The sequence below is a fragment of the Schistocerca nitens genome, chromosome 9 (genome assembly GCF_023898315.1).
Source record: "Schistocerca nitens isolate TAMUIC-IGC-003100 chromosome 9, iqSchNite1.1, whole genome shotgun sequence".
In the NCBI taxonomy this organism is placed as follows: domain Eukaryota; kingdom Metazoa; phylum Arthropoda; class Insecta; order Orthoptera; family Acrididae; genus Schistocerca; species Schistocerca nitens.
This window is the reverse complement of record NC_064622.1, coordinates 394,715,717-394,728,970: the sequence shown is the minus strand read 5'-3', so window position 1 is coordinate 394,728,970 and position 13,254 is coordinate 394,715,717. Positions and strand designations below refer to the sequence as shown.

General features: G+C 38.6%; 1 protein-coding gene across 1 annotated transcript in view; it reads right to left on the bottom strand.

The window, feature by feature from the left end:
- Nucleotides 1–916: 916 nt before the first annotated feature.
- The window catches only part of LOC126203927 (clathrin heavy chain), a 146,713-nt gene continuing 134,375 nt past the window's right edge, over nt 917–13,254 (bottom strand). The window contains exons 29-32 of the mRNA XM_049938323.1: nt 9,079–9,360; nt 5,489–5,710; nt 5,248–5,323; nt 917–2,192 (exon numbers count right to left, since the gene is read on the bottom strand). Of these exons, the coding sequence (XP_049794280.1) occupies nt 2,080–2,192; nt 5,248–5,323; nt 5,489–5,710; nt 9,079–9,360 (693 nt within the window). The 3' untranslated portion in view covers nt 917–2,079. The remainder of the gene's footprint in view (nt 2,193–5,247; nt 5,324–5,488; nt 5,711–9,078; nt 9,361–13,254) is intronic.

The following is a 13,254-nucleotide window of genomic DNA, read 5'->3' as shown; positions in this document are numbered from 1 at the left end:
ACAAGTGAGTTGGCGAGTTGCAGAAAAAAACTTGCACCAGATTTGGGCTGGAGATCACGTGTGCATGAGGTGGGGTTCCCACAGCCATGTGTGCATGTGAAGAATGATTTATCAGTGAGCTCAGTATCTAACAGTCCTTTCACTGCACCTGTCTCCAACTCAACACGTCATCTTTTTATAATATTGCTTTATTAGTATCAATCTCACTTTGCAATGGCTTGTGCACTGTTTTGATACTTTTGACAGACACAAACTGTGCCATACAGTGCTTTAACCCAAAATCCTGTCTTTTGAAGGCTATGTCCTAACCAACAACTCGCAACCCACACTCACAGCTTCACTTCTGCTCATATCTCAATTATTGCGCGTGTGGTATCGGAAACCTCTAATATTCTGCGAACAGCCATACAACAAGCATTGTAAAGCTTGGGAAAAATCAGTGAAGACAGCTGTAGATTAATAGTAGTGTGAAGGCTATACGTATCTACTCAAAATAAACTAACATGTTCTTTTGTGTGATGACGCACAGCCAAATCCTGTTGCATTTGGAGATAGAATTATTACTCCGCGGAGTATGTGCTTTACTGACAGTGTATGACAAATTGTTCTGGACTGGGTTTAAACTAGGTCCCTGCCTCACAAATGTGATATGACTTATCCTCCCTGCAAGCTGCATATGACCATCAGTGACAAAGCTTCTCCCAGATGCATGTGGTTTAAAGTAGCAGTTTAAGTGCACAACCACGGTGACAGGCAGCACTCCCCAAGGATATGAGCAAGTGGCCTTTAACATAGGGAATGAGAGTAGTCGAAGTCTTAATTCTTATTGTCAATTCAATTAAGATTTCATTTACTTGTGGTTATTACAAGGTAAAATTTTATTCTTATTTATGAAAAAAGAAAAAGAAACAAATGCCACAGTTAAATTATTTATTTATTATCTTTACAATGAACAGTCAGGAGTCGCTGCAGTAAATAAGTTCTTTTGCTGTTCCATATTATAACGACAATAAATGTAAATAGATGATCAACAAATACCAGTAATCAGAAAAATAAATACAGTATACAAAAGAGTTAAGTGAGTCAACATTTTTTCTATATTGATTGCTCAATAATTTTTCACATCATCAACAATAAATAATTTTTTCATGCAACAATAGTCATGAGGGTGCAAAGCATACTGTAACAAAACATTAAAACAGAGTTTCAACACAAAATACACCCTCTTAACTATTCACGCAGAGTAATGCGATATTCACCCCTTTATTCACACTGCTGAATGCGAAAGTAATGTATGAACACTGTATATGGAATGGACCACCACACCGAAGAATGGAATGAAGATGGAAAGGCACACCAACAAGCAGCATCACATGAAACACACACACTCACCAGTTTAGTTTCACTTTCTTGCACACAATAACTTCACAGACAGCCACGGAATGAACTTTATACTTCAACTAATGTTTCTCACAATTTGAAATTAAATGAGATGAGAACACTATTGTCACTGGTCTACATTATTGCAGTACATTCACAAATATATAATACAGTATACCGTACAGTCAATGAACAAGGAAGAGATTAGAGAACAGTTTAACACAATTACATGTGTCAACTCAATGTTATCTCTAGCATTCACTTCAATAACCCTCTGTCTATTTCTAACGCCTCACAGCAATACCAAAAATTCAAAATTTATCTATGATTTTTATACATTTGCACATTAATAAGCACAGGCAGATATAGTCCACAGAAAAATCTCAGCTATATCCACATCTTACACATTTCAGCTGATCACTCCATGTAAGCTATCTACAATAATTTGCTTCCATCTCTGTGATACTTCTAAAATGTTTTAACAGATGATTCAACACAGCTCATATTGCACCCACATCTGAACTTTCAGTCCCTATTCTAAATGGGACTCCTCACTGAAATAACAACAGATTAATCTCTTTACCATAATCCTCTCTAAATGCTTCAACATTTAACAGTAACTAATCAGACATGGATGTTGTAGACACCACTTTTTAAAATTCATTTCTTCTGATTTTTTCACGGCAACACAGCAGCCATTTACATTCCATACCCTTGATAGGGCACTCCAGGCGCATAGGCATTGGTATACCCAGGAACATATCCAGGGCCAACCATTCCAGGACCAGCTGTCAGCATTAGCTGGGGTTCCGCTGTGAAGTAAACATATATTAGAATATAATGTGCAATTAATAATATAGTGATAAAGAGCTAAAATTAATTTTTCTATAACAGCCTGAACATATGAGGAGGAAACACACATTACTCAGCACTTCTGTTTAATCTTTGTGCGTTCATGGTAATATTTTTATTCACTGTGAGTGCATTTACTAAACGTTTAAGTCAGTTACAAATAACTTTAAGGTTTCAACTTGCAAGGGAACCTCCCCATTGCACCCCCCTCAGATTCAGTTATAAGTTGGTACAGCGGATAGGCTTGAAAAACTGAACACAGATCAATCGAGGAAACAGGAAGAAGTGTGGAACTATGAAAAAATAAGCAAAATATACAAACTGAGTGGTCCATGCGCAAGATAGGCAACATCAAGGATAGAGTGAGCTCAGGAGCACCGAGGTCCCGTGGTTAGCGTGAGCAGCTGCGGAATGAGAGGTCCTTGGTTCGAGTCTTCCCTCAAGTGAAAAGTTTAATTTTTTATTTGCAGACAATTATCAAAGTTCAGGCACTCATACATAATCAACTTCGCTCTCCAAAATTCCAGGACATGTTCAGATTTGCTTGGACATATGCAGGATTTGACAGTCTACACACGGAAAAATTTGAAAACATTAAAAACATATGTTTTGACAGAGCACAGGGAAAACTGAGCGACTGTGAGACTGTTGCATTCATTTGTTGCAGTTTATGTGACCAACTCTTATCTTTTCATCACTTTTTGGGAGCGATTGTCACATCCACAAGAAAACCTAAATCGCGCAAGGTAGAAGAATCTGTTTACCCATTCGCCAAGTGTACATGTTAGGTGGGTCTACGACATATTCCTGTCATGTGACGCACATGCCGTTACCAGTGTCTTATAGACTATATCAGACTTGTTTTCATGTGGAAGAATCGGTTGACCTATGACCTTGCGATCAAATGTTTTCGGTTCCCATTGGAGAGGCACGTCCTTTCGTCTACTAATTGCATGGTTTTGCGGTGCGATCGCAAAACACAGACACTAAACTTATTACAGTGAACAGAGACGTCAATGAACGAACGGACATATCATAACTTTGCGAAAATAAAGTGAAGTTCCACTTGAGGGAAGATTTGAACCAAGAACCTCTCGTTCCACAGCTGCTCACGCTAACCACGGGACCACGGTGCTCCTGAGCTCACATTATCCTTGATGTTGCCTATCTTGCACGTGGACTACTCAGTTTGTATATTTTTCTTATTTTTTTTCATAGTTCCACACAACTTCTTCCAGTTTTCTTGATTGATCTGTGTTCAGTTTTTCAAGGCCTATCCACTGTGCCAACTTATAACTAAATCTGAGGGGGGTGCGATGGGGAGGTTCCTTGTTAGTATAAATTTACTATGTGTAACAAGGTAAGCAGCTAAGCAGATCATGATTCATGTGCCACATTTCATCTGAAGAGCCACAAAGATCTTACTAACATTCATACTGTAGTGGAGGCACTCTGTGCGACAATTTTGTTGTTTGCTTCGAGACTATACCCCTTCCTAAACCAATTTGAAGAATCGAGAACATTTTAAAATTTGTTAACGTGGCCATTGTCACAGCCAAAGTTTTTCTGGGTTTGAGGTCTCATTGTCATCTGTAAAATTCCGACGTTTTGGTGACTGTTGCAAGATGCCTTCCTCAGGGTGTATTGCTCTCATTGGATGTGAGAGTGAGGAGGAGGGGTATTAAAAGTTCATTTTATTGGTCTTTGCATCGCGTGTTGTCATTGCGAGCCTGTTGATCTTCGAGAGCTGTCCCGCAAAGCTGTCACAGCCGGCAGCTACGATGCTGGAAGTCTGTACCCCTCTTCTCTGTTCATATTGTCAGGTCACTTGGCTATTTCTATAGCCCCTCTGATCTTCCTCCTCAAACTGAACGGCTATTTCGCCAGTACGCGGGCCTCTCGAAATTCGATCTTCATCCTGCACTGTTCCTAATGTTCAGCCACTGCCGATTTGTTGTATTGTTTGAAGCGGATATATCTCTCGTGTTCAGTTAACCTTGTGCTTATTAAATGCCCAGTCTCACCTACACACACCAGTCCACATTCACAACCGATTTCACAAACTCCGGCAGCATGAAACTTGTCAATTTTATCTTTCGTTGAGCCCAGAATGTCTCATTTTGTTGTTGCTACAAAAAATCAGCTTAATGCCTGCCCGACAGAATTTTGCCCAGATGTTCAGTAACCCCTTGCACATATGGTAGCATGGCGGCGGTGTTCTGTGCTTCGTTCTACATTTCCCTGTGCCCCCACCCTGAGGAAGGCATCTTGCAACAGTCGCCAAAATGTCTGAATTTTACAGATGACAATGTGGCCTCAAACCCAGAAAAATTTTATTGATTTTTAAATTTCTTGAACACCATCTGCTCTTGCCCTAAATTTTATTTTTATTGCCAATTCTGATTTCTTTCATGTCTGAATTAAATTTCTCATATGTGAGCCACTTCAAGCTACAAATGGAGAATCATGTGAACTATCATTTGCACTGACTACAAAGATAAGTTTGTAATATTAAGCCCACTTTTTTTTATTTTTATGCAATTATTTCTTTCCCCATTTGGAATATCTCTCCTCAGCAGGACAAAAACTACTTTCAAGATATCTGAATATACATGCATAAAGGAAGACCAATTTATCTATTTAAGAACAACTCTTAAAAGCCAAAGTGAAAGCACTGTTATGTTCCTCCTATTAAATTGCAATGCTTTCTTTGATATTCATGCTACAGGCTTTATCCTTGTCAGATATGAATCAGGAGAAGAATAAATGAGGAATTTGGTAGCCATGAGACAAAATGTGACATTTTTGTTAAGCACCAGAGGAAGGTCTTCCCTGGTAAGCAACCACAATTAAAACTGCTTTTTCCACTGTTTATTACAGATTAATGCATTACGTATAAGCTATGCAAATAGGTGTGGGCAAATTGTTTTTGTTTTTAAGCGAACGAGAGAGAACGTTTCAAAGTAGTTTAGTTATGCACTGTCTTTCTTATTAAATGACATTATGAAAACTCACGCATGATCATAGGTTTATGATCTTGCTGCGCAGTCTCTTCCAACCGCTGCGACTCTGCCTCTTCCAATTTATCGACCTGCAGAAAAATAAAAAATTATGTTATAGTTCAGCATGTGTATTTGGAAAGTAATTTCAATTTTTTAACCCCAACTTTATTTACAAAATCACATGACAACCAGACAAACTGATGTGGAAGGACAAAACAGAAGCAAAAGTGGTAGTCACTGTAATATGTATTCACCTTTGTTATATATTCTCTCACAACTTGAATCAGGTAAGGCATAGCAAAATCTAAGATGTTGTGCCTCCAAGCTAATTCCAGGATGACATCTGGATGAAGCAAGTCATAGCACTGGAATAAGCAAGCTGCAAAGCAATCATGATTTCCCTTTTCCAGAAACCACGCAAGTAACTCTTCCGCTACTTCTGCATTCTTCGATTCTGCTGCATACTCCATTGCGTCCTGAAAAAACACAAATTTTATATAAATACTGTATTTGTTCGACACTAGTTTTTCATAAAAACTAGTTTCTTCACCATAGTAACACACCCAGTAACCCTGTCACAAACTTTATAATATTACGTGTCTTGTTAAGATTTGATATTACCTACAAATGCAGTATTTTGTGTGTCCATTATTACACACATTTTTATTGAAAAAAGTAAGAAAAGACAAAAGAATTATCAAGAAATAGACAAACTATTTATGCAGCATTTAGCTTCACACCGTTTCTAATCAGAATAAGCTACTGATTTGCAGTGTATCTAGAGTGTCTAAAAGTAATCATGGCACGCACACGCGCACGCACACAACTTTGTAATGAAGTATGAATTACAGGACAAAAATATTTACTGAACTTTGTAGTTTACTGCCTTTGTGGCAATACACTAACCGTTCAGCAATTTTGAGATTGACACAATCAATACATCAACTGCAACATAGCAAGGTAATGCTTCTAATGCTTCCATCAGCAGTGCCATTAAACCAGAGTTATTAAACACAGTTTTCCGTAATTCTTTGAAAGGGGACAAGGTAAATATTCCCAAATTTGTACTAAAAACAGCTGTCAATACTAACTTACAAGTAAAAATACTTGATGCAACTGAGCAGTTTACATAACTTAATCACTCACTCAACAAAAAAATCTGTACTCAAGGACTGGAGGGTCACGTGTCACCGGTACAGAACAAAGTAAATAGAAGTCTGCTGAATTACAGACCCACATCAATGATTTGCAGTATGATTTAAGAGCACATTGAGTCTGAACAGAGGAAATACCTCTAAATAGAGGAGCTACCTATTTACACAGTCGACACAGATTCAGAAAATACTGTTATTGTGAAACAACTGGCACTTGAAAAAATGGGTGCTATCAACAGGCTATCTCAAATTTATTCCTTGTTTCCAGATTTTCAGAAGCCTTTAGACACTGTTCCTCTCAAGTAGCTTCTAATCGAAGGCCCTTCTTTGAAATATCATCTCAGTTGCTTGAAAAGCCACAGCTCATGTTAACCTACAGGAAGTGATCAACTAACAGAAGTGGTATCAGGGTTTCCCAAGGAATTACTATAGCCCTCTACTGTTCTGAACCTGCAAGTGTGCGGACTTATGTTTAAATAAGCAGCTGACAGGAACTGATGGAACTGTGCTGTTTGATGCTTCAACTGGGTCATTAGTGAGGAGTAACTTTTACACAGCAATAGAGTTGTCTGTCTGATTAGTCAGTCATTGTTTAATGAAACTAAGATTAAACTGTGATTTTGCTCAGGCATGTTTATCCTGGTAACAAAGACCACTATGCTACATTTGGGTGAAAAGTTGCAGCATACCTGCTTGTGCCATGAAAAATGGCACACCCACTTGATGGTTACTCTATAAACAATTTAGGAGCATCTGAGCCCCTCAAACTGTTAGCTGATAATGACACACAGTATGTGCCGAACTGAATAAGTTAAATTTCAGTTCCATGCCAAATCACATGAATTTAAAGGTAGTAATTTTAAATAAATACTACAGGATTACAATTATGAACAACAAATAGAAACAACAAAAAATGCTGTGGGGAAGGCAAACTAAAGACTGTTTTAAAAGCAGAACACTTAGACGCAACAACCCTACCAAAGAGGCTGCTTGCACTACACCTCTCTCATCTTCAGTAATATTCCTCCATGGTATGGAATTGTTACCACATAGAACTGATGGAGAAACTCTAAACTTTTCAAAGAATGGCAGGATGCTTTGTATTACTGTTTATGTGGTAATCAAATTTAGTTCGCCCCTCTCCCCCTTTTAACAAAGGCATTTTCCACTGTGACAAGATCTTTTCACGGCATTTGAATCACTAACTTTCCCCTATAAATATGAAAATGTTTTGACGACTCACCTATGCAAGGAGAAATGACCTCATAAAATAGGATAGAACAGCTAGCACAGAAACATTTAGCTATTAACTTTCCCATGTGCTATTCAAGAGTGGGACAGAAGAGGAACAGTAAGTGGATAAATGACTTATGCCCAGCATGTAACTATTGAATGTTTGTTTAGATGTACATGCAGCTATAGTGACCCCCCCCTCATACTATTTCACTGTCACAGAAGACTAGACTCTTCAGGAAAAAGAGTACCTTTTATTGTTATCAGACTAAAGGATCACGAACAACTGTCACAGATTCAACTTTAAAGTTATGCCCAAAGCTCAGTGAGGTAACAATACAACATTTAAAAAATGGCTCTGAGCACTATGGGACTTAACATCTATGGTCATCAGTCCCCTAGAACTTAGAACTACTTAAACCTAACTAACCTAAGGACATCACACAACACCCAGCCATCACGAGGCAGAGAAAATCCCTGACCCCGCCGGGAATCGAACCCGGGAACCCGGGCGCAACATTTAAAATCTGGACTAAGTGAAAAGTAACCATTAATACAACATTAGTTTCAAATCTGCGGTTTTTTGCATCTTTAGTTATATTCATCCCCACTCAACTTAAAAACATCTCCAGTTTTGCCACAGAATGTTTTCTATCACACTGCCAGTCCGTCTATTTTGGATAATTTTTAGCTTGTCTTGTATGGAGTATTATCAAGTCACTGCAATGTTTCTTTGAGCTGATAGGAGAAACAGCACAAGCAGTCTCCAGTCATTTGCTACCTAATAACAGTAATGAGACATACTGTGGGGATAAAACTATATGTTTACAGATGTGCTTATGCCATCACAATTTTTAATGCAATTAATGTTCCCAATATATTAGGCTGCACCTGAAGATTTAGCCCATGATCTTTACTAGCACGTGCACACATATACCAAAGTTTTGCACTCAATGTATTGCAAGACATTTTTACATATTATTACATGACTTAAAAATTTTTAAGCAGCCTACTGCACCATACACACACCAGCACTCAACTACTGTAGCATTCAACTGCACTGCGGGCCCACTGAACTTCTTAGTGCCTGATGTCTACTGCAGTCAGGGAGTTTAACTTATTGTTTGTTTCACAATTTGTACAAAATATTTAGATATAACTGTAAAAAGTACTTTTACCACATTTTATAACACTTTCTACTAGTTGCAAATGGCAGAAATTATGTAACTGAAAAATTGCTACACAAACCTGTGAAAATAATTCTGATGCTTCATCTTTTTTTACCAAAAACTAGTTATTTTATATTTATGGAACAGCTATTAGAACAGTAATGTTACTGGCTAATTATTGCTACAAACACTAACTACAGCCATGTGATCAAAATTCATATTACTGAACAGTGAGTGTAGAGACTTATAATTCTTAATAAGCTACAAATATTCATTGCGTGTTACTACCTTGAATAGTCTATCCTTTTTACATAGTTCCACAGACTGCTTCCAACGGTTGTTGCCCTTGTATAAGTATGCTGCTATGCGTCTGAATTCTATTAGTTCATGTTTTTCCAACTTCTGTGCAAGTGCAATATTATCAAAGTTATCAAACGCATCTATCGATGTCCGCAAACCCTGATAATCTTCTTCTTCTATTAAAAGATTATTTAGGGCTTCATTGATAGCTTTGTTGTTCAGACTCTGAACGGAACGAAGATACGGCTTCACTAATTGAAGGTGATTTACCTGCAACAACATTTTCACATTTTGGAAATAAGAGGGATAGTAAGCATTAAAGTGACAGTTTGTTTCTCACACTCACATTTGTAGTTTGTGAAACACTGTAGAGCATAAGCTGAAAGACTTATCAATATGTGGCGGGGAGGAGGGGGGGGGGTTGGGCATGGTATAGGGAGGGAGGAAGAGAAAATTTTAAATTTTTTTAAATGCACACACTGAATTTTACTAGTAGTATACTGCACGAGTAACTACACTTCTGTTTTCAAGTTTTTCACAGTAGCTGGTTGGACATTTCAGTGATGCTCACACAATGGTCAAATAATATAACAATGAAATGCTCATCTAATCAAATTTTCTATCCCTCCCTAAGTGATACCGGTTGGTAAGGATCCCAAAGAATATTCCTTAGTGGGTGAATAACTGTTACAATTCTTTAGACTTTTCAGTTTGCCACTTGCTTTTGCTAATAATTTTATGTGGCTGTTTCATATGCCTACTGCTAAATATTTGAGATTTAGCTTTTCCCAGTTATCGGACTACCAATGACGTGCACTAACAGTAGTAGTTTTGCTAATTTATTAGCAATGTATCATATTCATAATCAAAATATCCACAGGTGTACTGCTGGTCTACAGTGTCTGGACATTGTAGACCGGCAGTACACCCGTGGATATTTGGATTATCAAATACGCCGGGAGAAACTGAAGAACCATATCATATTCATGTGTATCAGTTGCCAGTCCTACAGCAAAAATTTGTAGGTTGTACTGGAAGCTCTAAAAATTGTCTCTCATTGAAACTTTCATGTATGTGATATCTCCACTAACATAATGCAAGTTCACATGAATTATGGTATTCCTTATAAGTTTTGTTGTTGTGGTCTTCAGTCCCGAGAATGGTTTGATGCAGCTCTCCATGCTACTCCATCCTGTGCAAGCTTCTTCATCTCCCAGTACCTACTGCAACCTACATCCTTCTGAATCTGCTTAGTGTGTTGATCTCTTGGTCTTCCCCTACGATTTTTACCCTCCACGCTGCCCTCCAATACTAAACTGGTGATCCCTTGATGCCTCAGAACATGTCCTACCAACCGATCCCTTCATCTGGTCAAGTTGTGCCACAAACTTCTCTTCTCCCCAATCCTATTCAATACTTCCTCATTAGTTATGTGATCTACCCATCTAATCTTCAGCATTCTTCTGTAGCACCACATTTCGAAAGCTTCTATTCTCTTCTTGTCCAAACTATTAACCGTCCATGTTTCACTTCCATACATGGCTACACTCCATACAAATACTTTCAGAAATGACTTCCTGACACTTAAATCTATACTCGATGTTAACAAATTTCTCTTTTTCAGAAACGCTTTCCTTGCCATAGCCAGTCTACATTTTATATCCTCTCTACTTCGACCATCATCAGTTATTTTGCTCCCCAAATAGCAAAACTCTTTTACTACTTCAAGTGTCTCATTTCCTAATCTAATTCCCTCAGCATCACCCGATGTAATTCGACTACATTCCATCATCCCCGTTTTGCTTTTGTTGATGTTCATCTTATATCCTCCCTTCAAGACACCATCCATTCCGTTCAACTGCTCTTCCAAGTCCTTTGCTGTCTCTGACAGAATTACAATGTCATCGGCGAACCTCAAAGTTTTTATTTCTTCTCCATGGATTATAATACCTACTCCGAATTTTTCTTTTGTTTCCTTTACTGCTTGCTCAATATACAGATTGAATAACATCGGGGAGAGGCTACAACCCTGTCTTACTCCCTTCCCAACCACTGCTTCCCTTTCATGCCCCTCGACTCTTATAACTGCCATCTGGTTTCTGTACAAATTGTAAATAGCCTTTCGCTCCCTGTATTTTACCCCTGCCACCTTCAGAATTTGAAATAGTATTCCAGTCAACACTGTCAAAAGCTTTCTCTAAGTCTACAAATGCTAGAAACGTAGGTTTGCCTTTCCTTAATCTTTCTTCTAAGATAAGTCGTAAGGTCAGTATTGCCTCACGTGTTCCAGTATTTCTACGGAATCCAAACTGATCTTCCCCGAGGTCGGCTTCTACCAGTTTTTCCATTCGCCTGTAGAGAATTCGTGTTAGTATTTTGCAGCTGTGGCTTATTAAACTGATAGATAATTTTCACATCTGTAAGCACCTGCTTTCTTTGGGATTGGAATTATTATATTCTTCTTTAAGGCTGAGGGTATTTCGCCTGTTTCATACATCTTGCTCACCAGATGGTAGAGTTTTGTCAGGACTGGCTCTCCCAAGGCCGTCAGTAGTTCCAATGGATTGTTGTCTAATCCGGGGGCCTTGTTTCCCGTCAGGTCTTTCCGTGCTCTGTCAAACTCTTCACGCAGTATCGTATCTCCCATTTCATCTTTATCTACATTTCATCTTTATCTACATCCTCTTCCATTTCCATAATATTGTCCTCAAGTACAGCGCCCTTGTATAGACCCTCTACATACTCCTTCCACCTTTCTGCTTTCCCTTCTTTGCTTAGAACTGGGTTTCCATCTGAGCTCTTGATGTTCATACAAGTGGTTCTCTTTTCTCCAAAGGTCTCTTTAATTTTCCTGTAGGCAGTATCTATCTTACCCCTAGTGAGAAGCCTCTACATCCTTACATTTGTCCTCTAGCCATCCCTGCTTAGCCATTTTGCACTTCCTGTCGATCTCATTTTTGAGACGTTTGTATTCCTTTTTGCCTGCTTCATTTACTGCATTTTTATATTTTCTCCTTTCATCAATTAAATTCAATATTTCTTCTGTTACCCAAGGATTTCTACTAGCCCTCGTCTTTTTACCTACTTGATCCTCTGCTGCCTTCACTACTTCATCCCTCAAAGCTACCCATTCTTCTACTGTATTTCTTTCCCCCATTCCTGTCAATTGTTCCCTTATGCTCTCCCTGCTCACTCTACAACCTCTGGTTCTTTCAGTTTATCCAGGTCCCATCTCCTTAAATTCCCACCTTTTTGCAGTTTCTTCAGTTTTAATCTACAGGTCATAACCAATAGATTGTGGTCAGAGTCCACATCTGCCCCTGGAAATGTCTTACAATTTAAAACCTGGTTCCTAAATCTCTGTCTTACCATTATATAATCTATCTGATACCTTTTAGTATCTCCAGGGTTCTTCCATGTATACAACCTTCTATCATGATTCTTAAACCAAGTGTTAGCTATGATTAAGTTGTGCTCTGTGCAAAATTGTATCAGGCGGCTTCCTCTTTAATTTCTTAGCCCCAATCCATATTCACCTACTACGTTTCCTTCTCTCCCTTTTCCTACACTCTAATTCCAGTCACCCGTGACTATTAAATTTTCGTCTCCCTTCACTATCTGAATGATTTCTTATTTCCTCATACATTTCTTCAATTTCTTCGTCATCTGCAGAGCTAGTTGGCATGTAAGCTTTTACTACTGTAGTAGGTGTGGGCTTTGTATCTATCTTGGCCACAATAATGCGTTCACTATGCTGTTTGTAGTAGCTTACCCGCATTCCTATTTTCCTATTCATTATTAAACCTACTCCTGCATTACCCCTATTTGACTGTGTTTATAACCCTGTCGTCACCTGACCAGAAGTTTTGTTCCTCCTGCCACCGAACTTCACTAATTCCCACTATAACTTTAACCTATCCATTTCCCTTTTTAAATTTTCTAACCTACCTGCCGATTAAGGGATCTGACATTCCACGCTCCGATCCATAGAACGCCAGTTTTCTTTCTCCTGATAACGACATCCTCTTTAGTAGTCCCCGCCCGGAGATCCGAATGGGGGACTATTTTACCTCCAGAATATTTTACCCAAGAAGACGCCATCATTTATCCATACAGTAAAGCTGCATGCCCTCGGGAAAAAATTACGGCCGTAGTTTCCCCTTG